The 26,961-nt window shown below is 39.8% G+C and overlaps 1 protein-coding gene and 1 non-coding gene across 4 annotated transcripts; both read left to right on the top strand.

The window, feature by feature from the left end:
* Positions 1-2,325: 2,325 nt before the first annotated feature.
* Positions 2,326-25,263, top strand: LOC121738011 (damage-control phosphatase ARMT1-like). Of its 3 annotated transcripts, none has more exons than XM_042129807.1 (16): positions 2,326-2,501; positions 5,633-5,738; positions 5,944-6,062; positions 6,903-7,001; positions 9,066-9,222; positions 10,864-10,980; positions 11,648-11,725; positions 13,048-13,129; positions 15,221-15,306; positions 17,057-17,118; positions 17,943-18,001; positions 18,710-18,804; positions 19,545-19,713; positions 20,096-20,222; positions 21,018-21,107; positions 24,980-25,260. In XM_042129807.1, coding segments are annotated over exons 1-16 (1,539 nt in total). In that variant the 5' UTR covers positions 2,326-2,409; the 3' UTR covers positions 24,981-25,260. The 3 variants fall into 3 exon arrangements, with proteins under 3 accessions (XP_041985741.1, XP_041985742.1, XP_041985740.1); XM_042129808.1 differs by having other exon boundaries at positions 2,332-2,505; positions 24,980-25,261; XM_042129806.1 differs by lacking the exon at positions 2,326-2,501 and adding an exon at positions 2,964-3,190 and having other exon boundaries at positions 24,980-25,263.
* On the top strand, positions 4,362-4,434 carry Trnak-uuu. The gene has a single exon. It is a non-coding gene; the product is annotated as a tRNA-Lys (tRNA).
* Positions 25,264-26,961: the final 1,698 nt, after the last annotated feature.

Raw genomic sequence — 26,961 nt, forward strand, 5'->3', positions numbered from 1 at the left:
TGCTATAAAAATAAAAATGTTATTAAAGTTACCAAAAATACACAATCCTTCTTACTAACAAAATATTTATAAAGCGATTAACTGTACAAAAGTTGCTCGTCTTTGTCTGGCATATTAGAAAAATCACATGTAAAACAAAGACAGCGAATCTTAAAGAGTTATGTGCTGCGTAAAATATAATCTCTTTACTAGTGAGAAGGAATATATTGTATTATCTGTAACAAGTTGTTGAAAAAGTATGAATTTAGTGTTATGAATTTGATACCTCGATTTTAAGACTGATACTGTAATTGCGTTTTAGAGATCATAGGCTTAAGAGATGAAAACAAGAGTTTGAAAAAAAATGCCTTTTTCCTGTAAGGGTGCCATGTCATTTTTCTTAAGTCTATTTTCTTTGATTTTATGAAAAATAATTTTATGTTATGTTCGAATTTTAAAATTTTGTGTTAGTACACTGTGTACGATATTTTATATAATATTTTTGAAGTCATAATAATATATGTTTTCAATACAGTATTGTGTTTTAATTTGTACTAGATAACGCCCAGAAAATCGGAAATTCGTTTTTTTTATGGAATAAGGGGGCAAACGAGCAAACGGATCACCTGATGGAAAGCAACTTTCGTCGCCCATGGACACTCGCAGCATCAGAAGAGCTGCAGGTGCGTTGCCGGCCTTTTAAGAGGGAATAGGATAATAGGGGAGGGTAGGGATGGGAAGGGAAGGGAAGAGAATAGGGGAGGGTAGGGAAGGGAATAGGGTAGGGGATTGGGCCTCCGGTAAACTCACTCACTCGGCGAAACACAGCGTAGGCGCTGTTTCACGCCGGTTTTCTGTGAGAACGTGGTATTTCTCCGGTCGAGCCGGCCCATTCGTGCCGAAGCATGGCTCTCCCACGTATAAAAGTTTCCCACGTTTACAACAAAAACTATGCCCCTTCCCGTTTCAAAGTATAAGGGCCAACGCTAAAACTCGCGCAGGCGCGTGCGACGGAGCGCGGACGCGGGCGATGGATTGTCACACGCGCGCCGGGTACGGCGGGCACGTGGCGCGGGCGTACGCTTTTGAGAGATCGCAGACTGCACACTTTTTGTGTGACAGAGCCTGCGGCGCACATTGCACACTTTTTGTGTGACAGAGCCTGCGGCGCACATATAATCTGCATGGCGCAGACTATCACACAAAAAGTGTGCCGTCTGCGATCTCCCTTTAGGTCACAGGCTACAGCAAACCTATCAACTTGGAAAGGGATCGGCAGCGTATCGCCTCGAGGCGTTCAATATTGTTTGTATGAAACTGTCTAGCACACTAAGCGGAACCGTAACGTAATCGCCTCGCCTCGGAACAGGCTCCGAACCGGGATGCGATGCGTAGTCAACTAGCAGTCCCCCGCTTACGGCTCGTCGTCCCTGTGCTTACGTCTCTCCGTACTCAAGCTTAATTTTCTTCGTCCACCCTTTCCCCTTCCCCGAGCCGTAAGCGAGGCGTAGCCTAGCCGTATGATACGCTTTAGTTACGTGCATACGTTAGGTTGACGCCTGGTTTACTAACGGCGAGGCGAAAGGTCCGTATTGGTGACGATCCCTTTCCGAGTTGATATATGTGTGCTGTGACCTTTTCGCAGTCGACTTTGTTTCCGTTTACGTCTTTTTGCCAAATAATAAATTAGTAAATAGTCCATGGTAATCTACTCGACACAACTGTACACGCTCGAGATAAAAATTTTACAAGCAGAGCTAAATGAGATGAGCGTACGCGACGAGTGCCCGCTCGCGGCGGTCTTCCGACGCGTGCGCCCGCGCCCGCAACCGTCAGTGTTTTAGCGTTGGCCGGACTTGGCCCTAACCATGTACTGTATCTCTGAACCAAACTTCATAAAAATCGGTAGCATGAGGTAACAGACAGACCGACAATGCACTTTCGCGTTTATAATATTATGTATATGCCCCCTTACTAATAAACGTTGTATAGGTAAGCTTTGAATAGTTATACAGTGTTTTGTTCCTGTCACACAAGTGACATTTTTAATTGCATTGAAGAAGACAAAACACTGTATAACTATTCAAAGCACAGCGCTTATTAGTAAGGGGAATTATGTATTATTCTGTCACCATGCATTGTAGTCAGAAAATTTGTGATATATTTATTGGTCATTTCGTTACTTACTATACTAAATACTTAATAGTAAAAATTCTGCGCTAACAAGACAGCAGAACTAATCGTGTGGAAGCATTTTTCCACGTAGATGACGTACTTACTGTCAATATGTAACCTAACAAAAGTTTTCAATAGAAATGGGCCAAATGTATTTATAGTTTCACGGACGCATTTATTTTCGACTCAACACGCGAAATCTCACACGTGTTTTGTTTTCAGTCAAGTTATTGTGTGGTCTAGTTATTAACCAAAATGCCGGCCTACGACTGGCCTATCGATACTAGTCTTCCGGTTATGAGAATAGTTACGCCGAAAAATGTCCATATGTGTGGAGTGTATGGCATGTAAGTTTAATATTCAGTGTATTTAAAATTTAGCTCAGATGAATTGTTTTTATTTATTATGTGTTAACTTTATAGCAATTTGAATTTGTTTGCAATTTGCATTCTAACAACTTACAACTGGTATAAGTACAAGTAAGTACAACTTACAAGTTATGTACAATAATTTACAACTGGTACAAGTAGGAAAATCAAAAAGCATTGTTATCATTAAATATATATTTGGAGACATTATCAAAAAGATAAATGTTCATACATATAATCTTTAATATAGAATTATAGCTGAAATATATTACTTATCCCGTTGTAATTATATTTTTTACCTAAAATGTGGCTAGGCTTCAGACGAGAGTGTTTTGACCACAGGTTTTGACCCCTAACAAAGAAAAAGAAAACTGTCAAAATCAGCTGTGATTACCAATATGACAGCAAACGTCAAAATTTTGTATAAAAATTAAAAACCGCAGTCACAACAAGAAATTGATAAAAATCTCATCAAATTAATTTAAATTATTCAAAATTTCTGTGATAAAAATGAGTGAGGATAAACAGTCTACAGAATGCCATCAAAATTGTAAATCAACTACGCCAGAATTCATATACGGTGGTCCTTTTATTCGCAATGAGAAGAATGATTTAATTTTAGATATAGCTACACCACCAAATGTGCAGTTGCAAGGAATATTTAAGAGGTATGTGCGAATATTATGTGTTATTTAAATGGGGCAACCAGTAAACCATGTATTTTTTTTTTCAAAATTGACTTATGAAGTCTAAAGTATAGGCGCATAGACATACCTATAGCTTATCTCTTTTGCACAATCCAAAATATTGGTATCTCATTGCCACACGTTTTACGCACACGTTATATGAGCCGGAAAGTATATTTTGTGCACATGTAAATATGAGTCAGTCTATCCAGCAACCATGGGCGTATGCAGGTTCTGGGCCATGGGGTGCAAATCAGATTTTTATAAGCTAGGAGTTTATAAATAATAAAAAATTAATAATTTTTAGTTGTAAAAATATTGTAAGACCAGGCCTAAGGCTGCATTTTCACCGGAGCTAAGCCGCAGCTTATTCCTTGCAATGCATTACAAGGAATGTGTTTTTAAGAACCAATAGCACCTAAATGGATGTAACCTTTGGATGGTTCATCAACTATCATACTTATTCCTTGTTTATCAGAATTAAAATAATCCGCCAATACCATTATATAGCAAAAATTGGCCAAAAATTGTGTTTTATGTATGAGAGGTCCCCCGGAGACAGACAGATAGACAGACGGACAGACATTGAAGTCTTAGTAATAGGGTCCTGTTTTAAGAACCCTAAAAAGGAGCATAATTATCATGATGATTGACAAAAGGATGGGAACTGAGAATGTCCCTGTAGACACTTATTTAATTTGTGGTGTACTTAAAAAAACATTTTTCTAGATTTAGGTACCTTGAATGCAAAAAGCAAAATATTGATTTAAATTCTAAAGCTTAGGTAAATACTTTTAAGGTGATCACATTTTTACGCCATACGCGTTGCATTTTAGAATTCGTTGTATGAAATTGAACATTCGTCCGCACCGTACGCGCCGCATTTGGGCCAGGCCACAACACTGCGTTGCGGCGTCGTAACGCAAAAACGACATCGCACAGAAACGCGATGCGATGTCGCAGAAATTTCATATAGTATAGCACTCTTTACATCCGAAATTTTCACAGTGTGTTCTGTGGCCTGGCCCTTTCGTTTACTATGCGGCGCGTACGACGTACGGCACTGACAAAATTGAAAATATTATGTGCGATCCACTTAAATAGCTCATAAAAGTAGTAATAGCTGATTCATAATTTCGCACCTTCGTCCATGGCCCGGATAGCTCAGTCGGTAGAGCATTGGACTTTTAATCCAAGGGTCCAGGGTTCAAGTCCCTGTTCGGGCGGCCCTTTTTAATTTTTTATTATTAATTAATAATTTTATTATTCAATAATAATTAATATTGAAAATTTTAAGTTTCACATTGTGTAATTTTTACGAAACTTTTGTTTTAAGTATTTAGGAAGCACTTTTTTTACCAGAAGTCTTTTGACCCTATTCCCACAGTAGTAAAGGCGAAATGTATCGTTTTGTTGACTGTACAGAATGATAAACATTTAATTTCTCTATCGTACTCGTAGACAAGAAATTAATAATTTGTTTATTCTATGCATGACTGATAATAATTATTATTATTTAACCAATAAATCTTATCATTTCAAAACGTGTCAGTTACAATGAGGAAGTAAAAACGTGTTACATTAGTATATTACGTAAGATAATAAAAATATTGTTTTATAAATACTTCTAAACCGATTTTGATAAAGTTTGGAACAAATGTACACCGTAGAAAGCGAAGTGTGACACAGAAAGAAGAGAGAATTATTTTTATATAAATTTTTTTCATGTTAGACTGTGTGTATTCACACGCAATTTAATTAAATTTTATGTTAAATAAATGCATACATTATTTTGTAACTTGTATGTGAAAAAAGTTACGAATAAATTAATGTTTGTATACCTTAGGGCAGGGCTTCCCAAACTTATTTGTACTGTGACGCCCTACCCAAGGGACTTTGCCACTTCTTGACGACGTCCCTGAATACTTTAAGAATACTTTCCAATTTTAGAAGCAGCATACATAGGTTATCATAAAAACACTATTTGGACATTTTTATTTTTATGAGGAAATAATGACCAAATATCAAAACATTTAAAGCATAAAAATTCAAAAAATATATTTCTGAAAGATATTAAAGCCAGCAAGGCTGGCTAATGTGAAGGATGCGCTTGCTTTTCTGAGCATAGCTTCTGAAAGCGGGGATATTGGCCGGGATGTGTTCAGAATGACATAATGCGCGCGACGCTCCCTCGATTTAGTTGTGTCGACATGCGACGCCCCTGGGACAAAGTCGCGACGCCCCGGGGCGTTGCGACGCACAGTTTGGGAAGCCCTGCCTTTGGGGACATTCTTAAACTACGTAGGCATTAATTTTATTCATATACTTAGCATATTAATGGTCGAAAATCCCAAAAGTCGCGTATTTTATAGACTTTTTAGTCTCGAGCCGACCCATACGTGCTGAAGCATATTTACATTTCAGGAGCTTCGCGTACTACTCTCTGAAAGAGCGTCTGCCGATAATCCTGACGAAGGTGATAGACCAACTGTCGAGAGATGGGACTAAAATCAAGAGGGAACATAACGCTGTAAGCATTTTAGAGTTCCGTAGCCAATGGGCAAAATACGGAACCCTCATTTTGGATGGAGCAAGGACAGTTTTTGTCCCGTACAAACAAAATTTGGCGCTCTTATTCAAAAAGCAGTAATCTTAAAGCATTTATATGCAGGATTGTTTCTAAAAGCATAAATTTTCGAATATACATTTTCATGATCATTCACTCTCAATTTCAGACGGACGACGACATAGTGTGCCTCATCAGGCACATCACCAAGCTGAAGAGCGACCTGGTCACCAACAAGCCGTTTGAGAAGCTCCAGGCTGGTACTCCTGAGGCGGCGCTGTGGAACAGGTGACATACATACTAATATTATACATGTGTCTGTCTGTCTGTCTGTCTGACGGACGACGACATAGTGTGCCTCATCAGGCACATCATCAAGCTGAAGAGCGACCTGGTCACCAACAAGCCGTTTGAGAAGCTCCAGGCTGGTACTCCTGAGGCGGCGCTGTGGAACAGGTGACATACATACTAATATTATACATGTGTCTGTCTGTCTGTCTGTCTGACGGACGACGACATAGTGTGCCTCATCAGGCACATCACCAAGCTGAAGAGCGACCTGGTCACCAACAAGCCGTTTGAGAAGCTCCAGGCTGGTACTCCTGAGGCGGCGCTGTGGAACAGGTGACATACATACTAATATTATACATGTGTCTGTCTGTCTGACGGACGACGACATAGTGTCTCATCAGGCACATCGCGGGCTTTGAGCGCGACGACAGAATCAAGAAATTCCACCCACTCCGACCGGCACAGCGGCGCGGCGTAGCCAGACTTCGGCACGGTGTTTGTGTGCGTGCGGCTAGACGTATGTGAATTATAAATGCATAAGTTGATAAGAAATGTTATTTAATAGCTTTAGTGTCTAAAGACACTAGGCCGAAATTACGCGGCGCAAATTCCGCATAATTACGCCCGCAATGTATTTTAAATTACCGATGAAACACTATTCCGTCGCGTTCCGTCCGTATATTGTATGCGTTTGACATTGCGGACGTAATCATGCGGAATATACGCCGCGTAACTTCGGCCTAGTGTGTTTAGACACTTACCGCGGCAGTCCCCGAGTGCAACACATATTTTTAAAATTAATTCTCACTTGCTAAATTATCTTTTTCTTTTTTTCAGTTGGCTAGACAACTCGGAGTATAAAACATACTTCACACATCTGTGGGTGTTCTCAGAGTGTTATGTGTACAGGCGATTATGGGAAGGATGCGAATTGAGGTGAGTTGGAGAGAGATAGAATATATATTATAAAGCTGTGGGAGTGAAAGAGAAAGATATATTATGTTGGTCGACTTTTAACCCTTTAGTCGCCAAGGTCGGAATAATCCGACAAATATTTTCGTGCCCATTTCGCCAAGGTCGGATACGACCAGTACCACTACTCGGTTAATCTGCCTTTTTTGTTTGATAGCACTGTATTATATTAAAATAATGTTTATACTTAGTAAATAGTTAACGAAGTAATCATTTACAATTGATTACACTTTAGTTTCTCAATTAGAAGACCTAAAAATAATGTCTAAAGTTAAATAAATTATCGAAAATATTCTTAGAGAAGTGTATTGATGTCCAACGCCCGAGTCGGAAAAATCCGACAGTAGAGACGGGACATAAGCAATGATTTACTGATACAAAAATCCACATAACTTAAAACATTTCTGTTTTTACTAACTAATCTAAATATATAAAACTCAAAGGTGACTGACTGACATGGTGATCTATCAACGCACAGCCCAAGCCACTAGACGGATTAGGCTGAAATTTGGCATGCAGGTAGCTTAACGTAGGCATCCGCTAAGAAAGGATTTTTATCAATTCTACCCAAGGGGTTAAAATTAGGGGATGAAAGTTTGTATATAGTAATACTTCTTAACGCGAGTGAAGCCGCGGGCAAAAGCTCGTTTATTATAAAACAAATAAAGCAATGGTTACTGAACAAATAAACGTGTTTGTTTTACTTAATTTATAATAAATATAGTATAAATTTTTAAGTGATTGAATTGACGATTCCCATCCCTAGCCTACATGTTTAGAAATGAATGTTGTCAGCACGCCCTGCGCCACGGTCGGAAAAAGACGACCGCTTCTGACGTCATAAGCGAGTGCCGCCTTCTAGAATTTTCCACTAGTGTTGTGCTTATGATGATGCTATCGATAAATGTGATTGTAGTGGATACTTAAATGAGAAATAAAATTACAATAAACTACAAAGTAACGCTTTCCTATCTGTCTGTCTGCTACGACATTTAGATGAAATTGTTTGCGTGTAAAGGGGATGGGATATCGATCTACTATTGAAAAATCTATATTTGTAGTAGCTTATATATTTAAACAACTCAATTATTTAATCCGTGGAAACTATGAAATGAATATTATTTAAAATGTAATAACAAATATCGGGAATTATGTCACTTCACTATTCAAGCTGTTTTTATCTAATGTTTTTGCCAGCGTTGTATATTTACTAACAACATTATGGATTCAAATACTAGATATCAGTTTATACTTTATATAAAATATTATAAATTAAGAAATAAATTATCGACATCGAAAAAGATAAGTATTGCACATCACTATTTGTTGTAGGTATAAATTTTTAGATTTATGGTGCCGGCGCCTCTAGCACGACAATTGATTTTAAGCTCGGCGGTTAAAGGGTTAAATGGTTGTCCCGGCTTTGGAGTCCAAGTTTATAATTGGTTGCAATTTGAACGGTAATTTCAATAAAGTCGAAATTCCAACGGTATAAAATTAAACCCCACCCCCCAAAATAAAATCAAAAATATTTTATGCAGAGTGTTTTTTTACTTTTTTTACATTTTTTTCTGAACGTTTAAATATATATTGGTGCATACCACCGGTTCGTGAATGAACCCGGCAAAAAGAACCGACAAATAGCCGACAATAGCTTATTACTTTTAAGGGTCGAATCACACCGGAATGGCAGTTTTTTCAGTGTTTTCACTGAAAAAACTGCCATTCCGGTGTGAAAATGTAGATGTAGAATTTTCAGTGTCATATGATTTTAGACTTTATCTTCATTATTGTAATACATAGTATCGCTTGAGAATTGGCAGCCGCCGGCGGACGCGAGACATTCCAAGTTTCTCAAGCGATACTATGTATTACAGTAATGAAGTTAAAGTTTAAAATCATATGACACTGAAAATGCTCGCAGCTGCGCTGCCATTCCGGTGTGATTCGGTCCTAAGCTATAAGTGGTTTAAGACATTTATTTCTCAAAAGAACTCAAAAGAACTTACTATTTTTTAAATTTTCCAGTAAAAATCTCAAAAACTTCGACTATTTCGCCGAACAAAAGGACCAGTCTTTCCAAAACAGCGTGGAACTGATGTGTATAGTCGCGGAGAGGCTGAGAGAAATGATAAAAGATGAAGATCAAAGCAAAAGGAAGGCGAACTTTGTGGCTTTATTGAAGGTATGCTCTTGGACTATAAACTCTTAGACAAAAGTAACATAACGTAACATTTACATAGATCAGTGTTTTTCAACCTATGGGTCGCGACCCCCTGAGGGATCCCGCAAAAATTGAAGGCTGCAGCGCTATAATCAACTTTTTATGTTATTATGTATACTCTTATTGTTACGAACTTACGACACATAGTGCCATCTAGCGACAAACCAGCGGAACTTATCGGGGAACACAGACAACATAAATCCCCTACTCGATACTAGATAACAATTAACAATATCTATACGATCTCATAAATGCGAAAGTGTGTATGTCTGTCTCTCTGTCTGTCCGTTCGCCACGTTTGAACCGATGAATCGATTTAGCTTCGTATTTAAGGTGACGCCGCGTTAAAGCAAAAAACCGTGTTGGACATGTTTTAGATTGCTTGTTTTCTATGAGAGGCCGGGCTTGGACAAGCAATGGAATAGCGAACAATGGAAAGGGCGTAAGCGATAAAATGATTTTTGTCGCGTAATTTTAAAACCATAAATACATTTCATATGAGCTATGGGCAAATTAAAGTGTATGCTTGAACCAGATTGGTTGGATGTACAAATTTTGGAAGCTTAAATCACTCTCCTCTATTGGCAAAATAGGAATCCCTTTTTTTACAGAGGTCTTTTTGATTGATTATTCTGTGTTATAAAAGTTGACCAATCGTGCTATGCTATGGGTAATTCAAAGACAAAGACATGATGAATACTGACAATGAACTTTAATTTGAAGCTTTAGTCATTGCTGAGAAAAATCGATATCGCTACAGCCAAATTATCAAGGCGTCGCCTTAAAAGATACATTGAGCCCTGAGAAAGAGCGTAGCATAACTACTATTCTATGTCCTTTCTCGTTCATTTTCATGCAAATCCGCAAATTATAGTTAAATTTAATGTATTCAATGCATGAAATATTATTACTGTCTTTATTTTAGTTTTTATTTAGTTACTGTTTGCAAGCGGTTAACCTATAATCTTTTTTTTTTTTTTTTCGAAAGGGTCTAAGCTACTGGTCTGGTTAAGACCATGGTAGTTTAATCGTGGCTATAACTAGTCTGTTGCTAGTTGGTTTGGAAATAAACAATGGGGGGGGGGGGGGGGGGGGGGCTGGCCCCCTCCCCTAAAGTCACACGTGTGACATTCTAGTCGGGCAATATTGGGGAAGCCTATAATCTTTGTGTGGCTACCTACTACAAATTGAAATACCTTGAGATGTAAACTACAAAGGCAGCTGTGACAGTTCATACTAGTACGGCTGCCAATGTTTTCCCATATCAGTGAACTTTGTATAAATGTATTCGTTCCTCGCATTGTAAAAATTGTAACAGAATTGAACAATAAAAAAAATTATTTATTTAAAAAAAAATCGGCTCAGGGCCCGTACCACGAAACCGTTTTGAGACTCAAACAATCGGACGAGAATGCCGCGTCCTGCTCTAACAACGTCATTTATCGTTTGTTGCAGGACGCGGCATTCTCGTTCGATTGTTTTAGTCTCAAAACGGTTTCGTGGTACAGGCCCAGCTACATCATAACAGACAGACATAATATTATATTCGCATTTTCTCGTATTTAATATTGCATCTTTAAATGTAGTATTTTCGATCTTCAGGTGTGTCTATGGTCGAACAAATGCGATCTATCGCTATCCAACGGTGAGCAAGTCGGCTTGAGTGATGGTCCCAACGTGATAGACCCCTTCCTTGTGACCACGCAGCTTAAAGACAAGGTGAGTGAGAAAACCGGCGGAAACCGTACATTTTACCACAGTAAACTCTGGAATGAATTGTCACCAGCAGTATTTCCGGACCTATATTCATTTGTTGTCGTGGTCACCGGTGTCCTTACGGGGGTTGATAGGTTAAAAGGCAACGCACCTGCAACTCTTCTAATGTTGCGAGTGTTCATGGGCGACCCATAGCCCATTTATCGAGGAAGGCTATAGGCTATATTTTATCACGCTAAGACTAATAGGAGCGAATAAATAGAGGAAAGTGTGGAAAAAACGGGGGAAATTATTTGAAATTGCTTATTATTTTAGGAACTACTGGAGCAATTTTTATGTTATTTGGCACACATGAAGAATATACCACGTGAAGGGACATAGGCTATTTTTTTTGCGGAAAAATGTACGGTTTCCGTGAAATTCCCTAATTACGCGGGCGAAGCCGCGCGGAACATCTAGTACTTACTAATAATGTAAATGCGAACTTCTGTTTATCTCTGTTACCTCTTTACTCCTGAACTGAAGTGATTTTGATGAAAATATGTAAAGGACATAGGATAAATTAATCCCGGAAATGTGTACGGTTCCCGCAACGACTGTAATATTATGCATGCAGTAAAAAAAAAAGATTTCTAACTCATAAAAATGTTTTTTTTGTGTATTTTTTCAGTTATTAGTTGATGACAGTGAAAAAATATACGACGGTATAGTTAGCAGAGCTGAGAGCTTCGCTAAGGCGTTACAAGAGGTGAGTAATTATCGTTAAAATCGACTGAAATATAAATCTAAAGCATTTTTTAAAAGTTTCATTAAAATCTGTCCAGCCGTTTCAGGATGTCATCAATGTTCTAACATCCGTTATTTGGAAATGGCAGATAAGAGTATCAAACAGCTGACATTTTACAATATGGCGGACTTTTTTGTGCCATGCGCCAAATGTTTTTTTGTAGTTCTGTAGATCTTACAATAATTATTCTTAGGCCATATATACTTACTGAATATTATAAATGCGAAAGTGTGCCTGTCTGTCTGTTTAAACTTTTCGCGCCCAACCGCTGAACCGATTTTGCTGAAATTGGTATGGAGATACTTTGAGCCCCGGGAAAGGGCATAGGTTATTTTTATCCCCGAAAAATGTACGGTTCCCGCGCGATAAACGAATTTTGGCGCAACGGAGTTGCAGGCGTCATCTAGTAATAAAATAAAGCTCTATTCTTAAGACATAACAATAAGGTTTATTCAAAGAAGTAAGGAAAAAAATAATTTTTAAAAGACACAAAATTTCAGCCTATCAAAGCGAAATGCAGTTGCGACAGAATGGCTGGAAATGTTGCAAAGAAGATGGCGGTATAAATTATATAACTTTTACAACATTTTAGATGTATTATAAAACAGTAGACATACGGTCTTACTATTATAAAATATTACACAATGAATTCTTTCAGTGACTTCCAAAGTATTAGTCAAAGAAAATATAGCTTATCCATTCAAGTATAATATATTATAATATTTTAATACTAATTTTTTTTTTATGAAATAAGGGGGCAAACGAGCAAACGGGTCACCTGATGGAAAGCAACTTCCGTCGCCCATGGACACTCGCAGCATCAGAAGAGCTGCAAGTGCGTTGCCGGCATTTTACGAGGGAATAGGTTAATAGGGTAAGGAAGGGAAGGGAATAGGGGAGGGTAGAGAGGGGAATAGGGTAGGGGATTGGGCCTCCGGTAAACTCACTCACTCGACGAAACACAGCGCAAGCGCTGTTTCACGCCGGTTTTCTGTGAGAACGTGGTATTTCTCCGGTCGAGCCGGCCCATTCGTGCCGAAGCATGGCTCTCCCACGTATATAACTAGTTAGATATAAGAGTATATGTATAAATATTTCTTATTTTGACTCCTGCCAATATTCTCTGATATTAGTTAAATAAACAACTTTATTTAAGTATCATAATAATTTTTCAATCATATTATTATTGTAACAGTAATTCGTTGTATGTAGTCATACGAGTAGTAATTGTAGTTAAAACCCATAGTAACAAGTTTGTGACCAAAATATTGTCTACTTTTCAGGCTTCAAAAGACGCAAATGAGTCCAAAGACCAACCAGAGACAGAACCGTGTCCAGCTAAAATGCCACAGACTGTAGCTTTAGGTGAGATTGATGATTTTTTTTCATATATTTTTTATTTATAAGAATGGGGTGCAAGCAAACGGGTCACCCTTCCACACATTTCCATTAAAAAGTGAAATGATTCATGGTAACAATACATGTTGGATATTTTACAAATAATATGATGTATTCTGTTACCTCTAAAACAGACAATAAACAGAAAATTGTGTTATTAGTTATTACGCTTCTGTCACTCTGTTTACTTTAGTTACAGCCATAAAGTTAAACCTAGCGGAATAGAGCAACAATCTCAGCTGTCAAACGAAACCGAAATTGGTTTCATCTGTGTGTCAAAATATGTGTACGTACACACTTACACAAGCATGATTGAACATGAATTCTATGAGATTAAATTGTCAACGTGCGGCACGTGCCGACTGGACGTCAAAAAAAGAGTGCTGCTGTCATGTATCACACGTCTCTTTTTACCACGCAGTGTTACTGATAGTGACATCTCGCTTGCTCAGGCCTTTGTTTCTCTATTCCGCTAGGTATATTAACTTTATGGTTACAGCCAACTATACCTTATATTAATACTATGTTTGATACTAACGGTCGTATGAATAAAAACTTAGCGTGGGTTTTTAGAAGCTTTAAAAGCCTGTTGTAAAATTTATTATGAATAAAGGTTCTCTAACAGTGCTCTAACACCGTTTTAAGGTGACAGCTGTCAAAGAATAGCGCATGTTTAATAGGCCTGTTGTAAACCTATTTTAAGCATAATCGTTATGAATAAACGTTTGCTAACAGTTGTTTAGGCTCGAAACGTAAAATAGGAGTTCGCAAACTTTAGTGAAGCCTCGGACCTACTTTAAGACCATTTTAAGAGACTGAAAATGGACGCAATATCGAATATTATCGCGATTTCTGACATTATTGCAATTTCAAGAATCAGTAAGGGTCTCTACAGACGGACCGCATTTCAACTGCAATCCAACCGCAAATTGCAGTTCAAGTGCAGTTTAAATCCAGTTGACACGATTACGGGTCTACACAGACGGACCGCGTTTCAACTGCAATCCAACCGCAAATTGCAGTTCAAGTGCAGTTTCAATGCAGTTGACACGATTACAATAGAACTACAATAGAACTACATTCGACTGCAATAGAACTACAAACCATACAGTTTACACGACTGCACGCCAACTGCAACTGAACTGCAATCCGACTGCGCGTTTGGTTTGCAGTTCTATTGCAGTCGTCTTGCAGTCGTGTCAACTGCATTCAAACTGCACTTGAACTGCAATTTGCGGTTGGATTGCAGTTGAAATGCGGTCCATCTGTGTAGACCCTACAATAGAACTGCAAACCAAACGCGCAGTCGGATTGCAGTTCAGTTGCAGACTTGCAGTTGGCGTGCAGTCGTGTGAACTGCATACTAACTGCATCTAAACTGCACCATCCTACCCGCCCGCACGGTCCGTTCTCCAGCAGTGCAGTTTGGATGCAGTCGGTATGCAGTTCACACGACTGCACGCCAACTGCAAGTGAACTGCAATCCAACTGCGCGTTTGGTTTGCAGTTCTATTGCAGTCGTGTCAACTGCATTCAAACTACACTTGAACTGCAATTTGCGGTTGGATTGCAGTTGAAATGCGGTCCGTCTATATAGACCCTTAGATACATTGTGTCAAATGCACCAATTGTAGGCCTCAAAAGTAAAACAGAATAAAATAGTATTTTTAGTCATCTTCTCCTTCTTTTCATTATTCTTCTTCTTCTTTTATTATGGCGGCCTTAGTGAGTTGCCAATGTCAAAGTCTACTTTGCTCTATGATTTATAAAATCCATAAAGTACATTTATTTTTTGTTTACTCTTTATTTTTGACACATTGAATACAATTTTTAATCTGTGGAATACAATAAATTGACACACTACCAACATTACAAAAAAAAAATTCTTATAAAACGTCATCTAAAGGTATTTTACTTAGCGAAGGCTTAGCAAGCGTTTATTCATATGGAGTGTTATAAGACGGTTTTTAACTTTAGTGAACATTTTAGTTAGAAAGCTGTTAAAACGTTCACTAAGATTTTTTTATTCATACCACCGTATATCTTTATACATTTCAGATATAATCTGTGACAACTCTGGCTACGAACTTTTTACGGATCTGTGCGTGGCGCATTACCTCATAGCGACAAACATCGTGAAAAAGGTATTCAAAAGTTTGAGCAAAAATAGCGCCATCTATGAGCCAATCTAGGTGGAAATTTATGTTTATTAGTTAGTCGTTCATTACATAGATGGCGTTTTTTACTTTTAAGAACTCAAGATTCGAACCCATCTTGGTCGGAATCAGGAGTTTACAAGTTCATGTTTTAGAATATAGATGACGTTGTTTTGATCAACAACACAAAATTCAAACCCTACTAAGGGCCGCGCTACACCGGAATGGCAGCGGCCGGCAGCGGCGCGAAGAGCACTTTTAGTGTGAAATAATTTTAAACTTTTTTTACATACATATAACTACTAGTATCGCTTGAAAACTTCAAAAGTGCTCGAGGCGCCGCGCGTCCGTCGGCGGAAAGTGCTCGCGGCTTCCCGCACCGCGCGCGTCGTCGCGAGGCGCCTCGAGACGTCGCGAGGTGCCGCGAGCACTTTTGAAGTTTTCAAGCGATACTAGTAGTTATAAGTATGTAAATAAAGTTTAAAATTATTACGCCGACGGACGCGCGGTGCACAGTGGATCGAAAATCGAGTATCATAGACATAAGAACTTGAATTTCCAGATGTCATTTTTTTGGGGCTGAAATATGGTCCCCTAGTTGTTATTACATAATAAAATGTAAAAAGACGCAGCTACGTGTAATTATAAGGGAGTTACAATTTTTTTATGAAGGTAAAGAACACGGATCATTTAACAAAAAAACAATAGAATATGTCAAGTAGTTCCAGACAATTTAATTTAATTCAGTTGGAAGTTTTAAATTGTTACTGGGGACACTGGAAAAAGAGAGGGTTGATACATTATATCACCATAATAATTTCTTTCTTCTTTCTATTTGAATTAAGTTTTTAATTAACCAAAATAAAGAACCAATGGACAGATTTTAATTAATCAAAATGAAGTACAAATGGTGCCGTAATACAAAATATGCCAAAATGTGAGAAATTAGTACTATAATAGTGTGTGAGGATATAACGGCCAACCGTGCGATTCCAGAGATATTATGCTCATTTTTCATGTCGGCTCCATACTAAAATTTCTTTAAAAAATTATTACTCCCTTATTATTACACGTAGATGAGTCTTTTTACATTTTATTATGTAATAACAACTAGGAAAACATATTTCAGCTCAAAAAAAGACATCTGGAAATTCAATTTCCTATGTCTATGAAACTCGATTTTCGATCCACTGTGCGGCGCTCTGCAGGTAGCGCGCGGCCGCTAGCGGCCGCGAGCGTCCACAAGCGGCCGCCCGCGGCGACGCGAGCCGCCTCTGCCGGCCTCGCTGCGCCTCTTCGCGCCGCTGCCGGCCGCTGCCGATCCGGTGTGAATTGGCCCTTATGATATTATGACGGGCGGCCGTAGATTTTTCAAGCGATACTATGTATTACAATAATGAAGGTAAAGTTTAAAATCATATTATGGGCCAATTCACACCGGATCGGCAGCGGCCGGCAGCGGCGTGAAGAGGCGCGATGATGCGAACCCAAATGGGTGCGAATAAAGCGTGTATCAGTTCGTCTTTAATGACATAGATGGCGCTGTAACAATCAATATTAAAATATTTAAAAAACTAAAAGATTTTAATAACATGTTTAATTTTTTACACTGTCTACTTAGGACTTATAAAACAAGTTAATAATTTCAACTTGCCGTACACGAGAGTTTAGGTGCGTTTCTCTGTAGAAAACGAAAAAGTACTATCGGCAATTATTTACAAGAGCTTTAATCTTTCAGATCCGGTTTCACGTGAAGAAGTTACCGTGGTTCGTGTCCGACGTCACACCGAGAGATTTCAAGTGCGTTGGTTTTATTCGTATTTAGGGTTCCGTACCCAAAGGGTAAAAATTAAAAAAAGAACCTTTCCTGTAAAGAATAAAGATGCAAGAAGATAAAAAATATCCACAGCCGAACATAATATAACCTCCTCCTTTTTGGAAGTCGGTTAAAAAGAAGTCATAACTTGCACATAACATGCCCAATTTTTGGCCCATCCTATGTTATTGTATTGGCACATTCAATTTTTGTAGGCGACTAGGAATGCCAATTACTATAGGACTTTCTGTACTATGAAATCGTAGAGTGCTAATAGTTGAGTGTTTTGCATTAGTAGGTTCTAAACATAAAGTTAATATACCTAGCGGAACAGAGAAACAAAGGCCTGAGCAAGAGAGATGTCACTATCAGTAACACTGCGTGGTAAAAAGAGACAGCACTCTTTTTTTGACGTCCAGTCGGCACGTGCCGCACGTTGTATATTTAATCTCATAGAAATCATGTTCAGTCATGCTTGTGTAAGTGTATACGTACACATATTTACGTTTGACAGCTCGAGATTGTTGCTCTATTCCGCTATGTATACCTTTATCTGTGTGTATACTTAATAACTTTATGGTTCTAAAATAATTTGTCAGTTCAACCAATCAAAACGTTCATTTGGACTAGTTAAAAGTCGGCTAAGTACAGAGGAATGATTTTGCGGCAAGACTGCCGTAACATACTAATTACTAATCCATTAATATAAATGCGAAACTGAGTCTTTTGTCTGTGCTTCCTCTTCGCGGTCAAATCCTAAACAGATTTGGATGAAAAACTATAACACGGTTTTATGTATTTGTTACAGATATGTGATATCTTCCTGTGCCACAGCAAACTATAACAGAGAAGTACCGCCAAAGACAGGTACATACATATTTTATTATGCATTAATACTATAACATACCAATTAATACGTGGGAGAGCCATGCTTCGGCACGAATGGGCCGGCTCGACCGGATAAATACCACGTTCTCACAGAAAACCGGCGTGAAACAGCGCTTGCGCTGTGTTTCGCCGAGTGAGTGAGTTTACCGGAGGCCCAATCCCCTAACCCCTACCCTAGTCCCTTCCCTACCCTCAACTATTCCCTTCCCTACCCTCCTCTATTACCCTATTCCCTCTTAAAAGGCCGGCAACGCACTTGCAGCTCTTCTGATGCTGCGAGTGTCCATGGGCGACGGAAGTTGCTTTCCTTTAGGTGACCCGTTTGCTCTTTTGCCCCCTTATTTCATAAAAAAAAAAATGTAACACCTCAATCTGCTTTAAAGTTAACCCTGGGTTAAATATAGAACTTGTTTCTGCAATTTCAAGTCTATAGCTCTAGAGGAGAATGCCAAAGTTAAAGTCTCTTTTGCCAAAATCCTCTATTTGTACAATTGTTTTTTAGAAATCAGTACTCGTAAAAATATACTCGAGTTTATAGAAAGAATATTAGAAGTTATGAAACTTACTATAAAGTTCTTCTACCAAATTTTACATTCCTCGCTGCACACATTCTTTGACATTTTTAATAAATACTTTTGCTTAGGCTAGTAATAATGAATATAATATTATAATACTTTTCATTTTCAGAGGGAGAGTCGCCAATCATCATCAGTTCTAAAGATTTGAATGAGATCGGCGCGGAGTGGACCAAGTTTTTAGAAGACGGCACTTTTGAGATGCTGGTGAGTGTATTAATCGGGATAGTCTATATTTAGATACAAATAGATGTTTTCCGAAACTTTGTTGCTTAAATACTAGTTTATTCCTATTATTATTTATATTATTATTTAAGTGACTAAACCTACTATGCCGAATTTCCGCGGCGGGAGTTCGGCTTGATTCCCCCTGCAATGTATTTTAAATTACCGATGACACACCATGCCGAAATTCCGTCGCGTTATATTGTATGCGTTTGACATTGCTGACGTAATCATGCGGAATTTCCGCCGCGGAACTTCGGCACTACTTCAGTAAATATTAGCAAGGATAATCGACGACGGTTGAGCAGGTCGTGGACTACATCAGGAGCAAGACCTACTTCGTCTTGAGGGTCGAGCGCTTGGAGTCCCAAACAACAAAGTGATTTTAGCTCCTTTGTGGTGAGAGTCCCGACGCACCATCTACCGACCTTCGAGAAGGAGGAGTTCTGGCCGATTGGAGTCGTCTACAGGAGGTTCCGAGGACGACTTCCGAACACGTCGCGCCCCACGTCGCAGACAATACGTGTTTAGTGTTTTAGTGTTAGTGTTAGTTTATAGTATAATTGTATGTATGTTAGTCTATAAGGTATTTATAACATGGGCCAAGATGCCTGAGATAAATAAATAAATAAATGTAGCCCGCAATTTTGCTGCGCTAAAATTTGTTTATAGGAACTGTCATACTATAATGAGGGTACTCAAAATTTCCCATCTACCCGCAGGCCGAACCATATTGGACATATCCTCACATATACCGCGTCAGTCGCGGGCCGACCGCCGCGCCGGTCGGACGTGCGGTGGCGGCGCTCTTTAAGGGAGACCTCAACTACAGAAAACTGCTGGGAGAACGGAACTGGGGGGAGGGGGTTAGCTTCGAGCAAGCATTGGAAGGTATATGGGGCTATTTATTTATTTTTGATACTGACGGTGTTTTGTGAAATAAATTCGCCATTTTGTTTCATTTTCTATAGACAAGCTAAAGAGCGTGCCAAACAATATATTGTATAGTCTATACTATACATACATTCTGTCGAAAAACACAACCATTCTTCTGGCAAAACCTGAGAATGTCTATGTATTGTGGGAATGCCTACGTCATCATCATCATCAGCCTATTTCCGTGCTGCTGAACTACACCTATACTGATAAGAATATAAAAGAAAAAATTGGCTACGCAAAAACTTCTGAACGAATAACATTTCCTAACTTTCTGCGCTAAAACTCCTTAACGAATCGCCTATTTTCCCTGCTTAAACCACCGAACACATCGCAGGTTTCCACCCGTGTCCTATAATTGCTCTACGGACGGTGAAGGCGGACCTTATAGCCGGGCTGCCCGCCGGCGCGGCCGCACGACTTTCCGCGATCGACGCGAGGTGGATGGAGACGGGGGATTATGGGTGAGTTGGACATAGGAGGTACTTCCTTACTAATATAAAATAGTGCGAAAGTCTGGGAAATTTTTGACGTGGGAGAGCCATGCTTCGGCACGAATGGGGCGGCTCGACCGGAGAAATACCACATGCTCACAGAAAACCGGCACGAAACAGCGCTTGCGCTGTGTTTCGCCGAGTGAGTGAGTTTACCGGAGGCGAAAATCCCCTACCCTTTTCCCTTCCCTACCCTCCCCTATTCCCCCTTAAAAGGCCGGCAACGCACCTGCAGCTCTTCTGATGCTGCGAGTGTCCATGGGCGACGGAAGTTGCTTTCCATTTGCCTTCTTATTTCGTTTGAAAAAATATACTACTAAAGATTCTACTCATACTGACAATACTTACATAAGGGATAAAACTTAAGGGTGTGTATATATAGTTAGTTCATTGTGAAAGTGGCAGCGCTGATGGAGCATTTTTTTGTGATTTGTATGGGCAAGGGCTACTTTCGCAGTAAACTCTATAAACGGGACTTATACACGCCAAATTAAGGGATAATTCCCTTAATTTGTTACACCCTGTATAAGTATATCGCGCGGAAACCGTACATTTCTCCGCAACAAAACTTCTAATGTGTTTCCTTCCATAGGATTCAAAGTATCTCTATAACAAATTCCATCTGAATCTGTTCAGCCGTTTAAACGCAAAGAGTATTATTGTAAAGAGTTAAAACAATGTTTTGTCTTTTCCAAAGTAATAGACATACACAAAACGTTTATCTTATGCATTATTTAAATTTAATCGTTACTTAACCTGTTCCAGTGTGATCCAGTACTGCGGCAAGTGTGACCCCGCCCCACAGGAGCCCTGCGAGTTGTACGGTACTACTTGTGACGGCGAGAAATGCTCATAGTTGGTATAAGTTTTATTAACAGTAGATGTTGCCCGCAATAGACTTGGAAACTGTAGATTTTGCCGCGATAAAAATTATCCTATGCCCTTTCCTAAGACTTGAAGTATCTCTCTGCCAAATTTTATCTAAATCGGTTCAGCAGTTTAGGCGTGAAGAGATGTTGCTTGCAAATTCCTTGTCTAACTGGGGGAAACGTACATTTTGCAACAATAAAAATTATCCTACGTCCTTTTTTATGCTAAGTACTCACATGCGGTTTTGCTCGGTAGTTTAACTACAAATCGTGTCATAATTACTGTGTGGACCGCAAAACTCACAGCTCGAAGGCTCGCATCGAGCCGGCTCGATTGAATTAAATATATTACTTATATATTGATTTAGAATAGAACTATCGAGTAATGCTGAATGTGTGGACGAGATCCCGAGCCGCGGGTTTTGCTCGACATTATTGCTCGATCGAACAAAACCGTTTATACGTAGCATTAGGACTAAACATAATATTATCTTTCTGTCAAGTTTTATCTAAATTGGTCCAGCGTTTGTAGCGTCAAGACTCAAGAAGTAAGAAACCAGAGAAATAAAACAATTTTGTGCTTCGAGCGTGGTTCGCAACCATTAATATACTGTTACGGTACATGGTATACGGACACGTGGTGCGCAAGTACATACTCGAACCTTCTAAAAAGGTCCAATGTTTGTTTACGTGTTTACCCTTTATTTGTTAGCGTGTTTGAATTTAGACCTTATGACTGAGTCCATAAGGTCTAAATTAAATTTAACTTACTGCACTTATCGCAAGGACGGCAGTTTTATTGTGGTACATGCCCGAGCCGCCTAGAAATTTCCCACGGTTGTTTACTTGTTTACGTGAATCGGGAAATTTCTGGAATTCGTCCCGCCATATAAAAAGAGCCGCAGGCAGGTCCGGCAAGTCAGTTCAATCTGAGCGATCATCAAGGCGATTTCGGAGTGATCAATAGTGAGTGAACCAGTGAAACCTGCGACTTGGCTACGACCTAGGACAGTGATAGTGCTTAGTAATTGGACCTAGTGATTTGTGTTTGGACTTAGTGCTAAGTGTTGTGACCTAGTGTTTAGTGCAGTGTTAATAAAGTCTTCAAGAGAGTCACCAGGTCTTTCTCTCCAAATCTTCGAACCCTAGCACGTAACAACTGGTGTCAGAAGTGCGATTTGGAGATGCCATTGACTCCGAGAGAGGACTTCAAGGGGAGTGTCAGGACAAGGGCGCAGCGAGCTGCTGCCATTGACTCCGAGAGAGGAGTTGCGGAGGCCACATCCACTGGGGACCAAGCTCTGCCCACTGAGGGACAGGCCCCACCCACTGGCCCCGCCCACATGGCTCCGCCCACTGGCCACGCCCACCAGGCTCCGCCCACTTTGGCTGAAGCCACGCCCACTGGATCCGCCCACCGGGACACGCCCACTGGCCACGCCCCTCAGGCTCCGCCCACTTCGGCCGTGGCCACGCCCACTCAGGCCACGCCCACTGGCTCCGCCCACCAGGCCACTCCCACTGGCTCCGCCCACTGGGCCCCGCCTGCTCAGGCTCCGTCGACCACCTCCATCCATCCTGCCACGCCCGTTGTTTCTGCAACCCCTCAAATGGCTCCTCAATTGGAAAGCATAATTGAGTTAATCCAGGCTTTGCAAGTTTCTCAAAGGGCAATGATGGAGGCACAAGACCGCAGGTTCGGCGCTTTGCAAGAGTCACAAGAGCAACAAAAGGACCTCCAAGAGAAAGCGCTTCTAGCTATAAAGGATGTCAGTGACACGGTGGTTAAGCTTCGTAAAGACGTCGACGTAATGAAAGAACGAGTTACTGGGTTAGAGACGGTTGTGGAAAATTTGAAAACCGGATTCACAGAACTACAGAAGAGAGTAGTGCGCCTAGAAACTACGGGAGTTGCGGTGTCTAGTGGAGTCACTGGTGTGGCGCAAGGACCAAGAGTAAAGGTGCCACCGTACGACGGCACTACTTCTTGGAACGCTTATCGTCGGCAATTTCAGACTGTTGCTACCGCAAACGGATGGACGGAGAAGCAATGCTTGACCGCTCTCACTGTTGCACTCAAAGGGCAAGCTGTGTCGGTTCTGGAGGCACTGCCACATACGGGAAATGGTTTCCAAGACCTGATGGAGGCACTGGAATCCAGATACGGGGAGCGACACCTGGAGCACGTGTTCCGTGCCCAACTGCGTGACAGAGTCCAACGTTCAGGAGAAGGACTTCAACAATGGGCGTTGGAAATTGAAAAACTCGTCAGGAAAGCATATCCAGGAGCCGACACCAAGATGGTCGACACAAATATTGTTCAAGGATTTGTCGACGGAATCAAAGACTTGGAGGTCAGGGCTGCAGTAAGACTTGGTCACCATACCTCGTTAAAGGAAGCATTAGCGCATGCTTTGGAAGTCGAGGCTGTGCGCCATGACATACGGCAGACCCATAAGATCTACAAGGTCTCTGAAGAAGTCAAGGAAGTTAAGGCTTCTACGAGGAAAAGATTTGAAGCCATGTGCTATAAGTGTGGTGAGAGGGGCCATCTTCAGCTAAACTGTCCGCAGAAGAAGACCCAGATGGCAAGGATAAAAAGGATCGAGGAACAAATGGAGGAATTGAAGAAGCAAGCGGTTTCGTCCCCTACCCGGAATTACGGGGAACGAATAGAATCCAGAACTAAGGGGCGAGTACTGGATGACGCGGAGAAAGCCCCGGTAACTGTTACCTCCCAGGCACGGAGCGGAACAAAGAGAACAAGTAATTTGGGGCACATGGAGAATGAAGCTATGAGAAAGGCTCAAGAAAAAGATGACGACCTTCGGCACATCATCACATGGAAGAAACGGGGTGACATAAAACCAATCTGGAGTGAGGTTGCAACCACTGGCGCTGTCACTAAGGCGTACTGGGAGCAATGGGACAGTCTGATACTTCAGGACGGACTACTCTACCGGAAATGGCAGAAGGCTAACGGCAGAGAGTTCTATTTTCAGATAATTGTCCCAAGGGCAAGAGTACCAGATGTTCTCCGCGAGATACATGAGGGCGTATCAGGGAGTCATCTAGGCGTCAAGAGGATGCTAAGGAAAGTGCGAGAACGATTCTTCTGGTTGCATTGGAGAGATGATGTGCAGGATTGGTGCCACAGATGTATTACTTGCGCTGCTGTAAAGGGACCACAGACCAGGAGTAGTCGTAGGAACCGTCTGGCGCGTTACCATGGCAGTAACAATGATGCTCGGGACGAGCATCTCTAAGAGGGGAGTAGTGTTACGGTACATGGTATACGGACACGTGGTGCGCAAGTACATACTCGAACCTTCTAAAAAGGTCCAATGTTTGTTTACGTGTTTACCCTTTATTTGTTAGCGTGTTTGAATTTAGACCTTATGACTGAGTCCATAAGGTCTAAATTAAATTTAACTTACTGCACTTATCGCAAGGACGGCAGTTTTATTGTGGTACATGCCCGAGCCGCCTAGAAATTTCCCACGGTTGTTTACTTGTTTACGTGAATCGGGAAATTTCTGGAATTCGTCCCGCCATATAAAAAGAGCCGCAGGCAGGTCCGGCAAGTCAGTTCAATCTGAGCGATCATCAAGGCGATTTCGGAGTGATCAATAGTGAGTGAACCAGTGAAACCTGCGACTTGGCTACGACCTAGGACAGTGATAGTGCTTAGTGATTGGACCTAGTGATTTGTGTTTGGACTTAGTGCTAAGTGTTGTGACCTAGTGTTTAGTGCAGTGTTAATAAAGTCTTCAAGAGAGTCACCAGGTCTTTCTCTCCAAATCTTCGAACCCTAGCACGTAACAATACTTTTTAAATGAACAGTAAACTTTTTTTCAGACATCACATCAACACACTGGGAACATCTTTCAAGTCTTCGCTAAAATATTGTAAATTTTTTACTTCTGATAAATTATTATTTTAATACGCATTATTTATAAAAAATAAGGTAGGTTTTCTTCTCAGTAAACTTTTATTGTTTTACTTTTAAAGTACAAAATAAAATATTTTGTTCATAATTTATAAATGTACATTTTGTTATTTAGTTTTATTCTACATGTTTAATATACAAATGGAAAATTCTAAGCAATAATGAAAACTGTTACATAAAGATACATTTTTTCAAAAAGTTATCTAAAATATTTGAAAAATTTAACGTTCTTATATCGGCACGATTTTACGATACTCTTTTTGTAAATATTTTTTCTTATTGAATAAAAGATATTTTGAAATATCGTTTTACTCTAATTTACATGTATATTTTCAGACAAGAAAAATGATTAAATTATGATTGATTGATTGATAGATTCTTTATTGCTCACATTAAAATATACAATCAGTTACTAAAACTAAACATAAGGAAAACAGAAATGTGGAAGAATACGGTTAGATAACATGTTTACATAACTATTATTTTTAAAAAAAAAAATGAGACAACAAATAGGCTACCCCTATTAAATTGTCAATTCACAAGAATTGAAACAAAATATTGGGGGTAGTCACAAGAAAAATGAAAAATTGGATTTTCCGTTATTTTCGGATCTCAATAGTTTGTTTAAATATAAAAGAAGGGACATGCTATAAAAGTAAACTACAATAATTAATTATTTGAGTAATTTTTATTAGAATACTTCTTCGCTTATTATTATCGCTTAGTATTATTTTAGTATTCTTCTATATTCTATTTTGATACATAGTTGTTTGTAAGTAAATATATCTGAATGAGACTATAATCAATCAGTCTTTTTTGATAGTATTCAGTTAGTTACAAAAATTCGACCAAGTGCGAGTCGGACTCGCGCATGAAGGGTTCCGTACCGCTATCGAGCGAAAGTAGGCAAAAGTAGTGTTTTTTGTATGGCAGCCCCTCTCAAATAATTAATATTTAAATTTATTTTCCCCGAAGATTCCTAGGAAGACTCCGGAATGAAGCGCGAGTCACGTCGCCGATAACTAAGTCTTATTAAGAATATTATATGTATAACATACATATAATATTCTTAATAAGACTTAGTATCCACTTCACCATACAAGTCACAAAACAATTTGTTCATTCAGCGCTGCTACTTTCACAGTGAATTCTATACAAGGGTCACATACACTCCCTTAAGTGTTATCACTTAGTTTTGTTACAGTGTTGTATAAGCACGATATACGCCAATCCCTACACGCATAATTACGGCAATGCACATGGGCGTACCCAGGTTCTGGGCCAGGGGGGGGGACAAATTACGCAGATTCTGTGCCAGGGGGGGGGGGGGGGCAAATCAGATTTTTTTTAAAGCTAGGTGCTTATAAAGAATAAAAAATTAATAATTTTTAGTTATAAAAATATTGAATTGCAAACAAATGACAAAAATTCGTTTTATTATTTTTAATTTTTATACATGAGTACTAGATAATATACTTAGTAGGGACGTCAACATGATCCAGGGGGGGGGGGGGGGTCAGCTCCCCGATCCTCAGATCGAGCAATTTCATTGTCAATATCACGATTCAATTTTTTTGAACAGTTTCTTTGATAATTAAGCTGCAGGTTGACAGCGGACGCGGGACGACATGAAGCAACCGCAGACGACGTGTCGCAGCGACACTACTGGTTTGTGTGTATTTCTACTATATACCCTCCGCAAGTAGCGACACATTCATAGCACGGGTCGTAACCAGTATTTTTTTAACCAGGTTAAAACGCTCTTTAACCAGGTTTTTGGATAAGTGTTCGTTCGGAGCGAAATAGAGATGCGAGCGGTATTGCCTCTGAAATTATCCTGGTTAAAAAATTTCGCGGAAAGTAACTAGTGCAGTGATATCTTCTATCCCTT

The sequence above is a fragment of the Aricia agestis genome, chromosome 22 (genome assembly GCF_905147365.1).
Source record: "Aricia agestis chromosome 22, ilAriAges1.1, whole genome shotgun sequence".
Lineage (NCBI taxonomy): Eukaryota > Metazoa > Arthropoda > Insecta > Lepidoptera > Lycaenidae > Aricia > Aricia agestis.

What these genes read in the sequence shown, in the direction of transcription:
- LOC121738011 (XM_042129806.1), top strand. Translation starts at nt 3,033, where the DNA reads ATGAGTGAGGATAAACAGTCTACAGAATGCCATCAAAATTGTAAATCA. An exon ending in TCAAGAGGGAACATAACGCT is followed by an intron (nt 5,739 to 5,943) that starts GTAAGCATTTTA and finishes TCTCAATTTCAG; the next exon opens with ACGGACGACGACATAGTGTG. An exon ending in CGACAAACATCGTGAAAAAG is followed by an intron (nt 15,307 to 17,056) that starts GTATTCAAAAGT and finishes TTAATCTTTCAG; the next exon opens with ATCCGGTTTCACGTGAAGAA.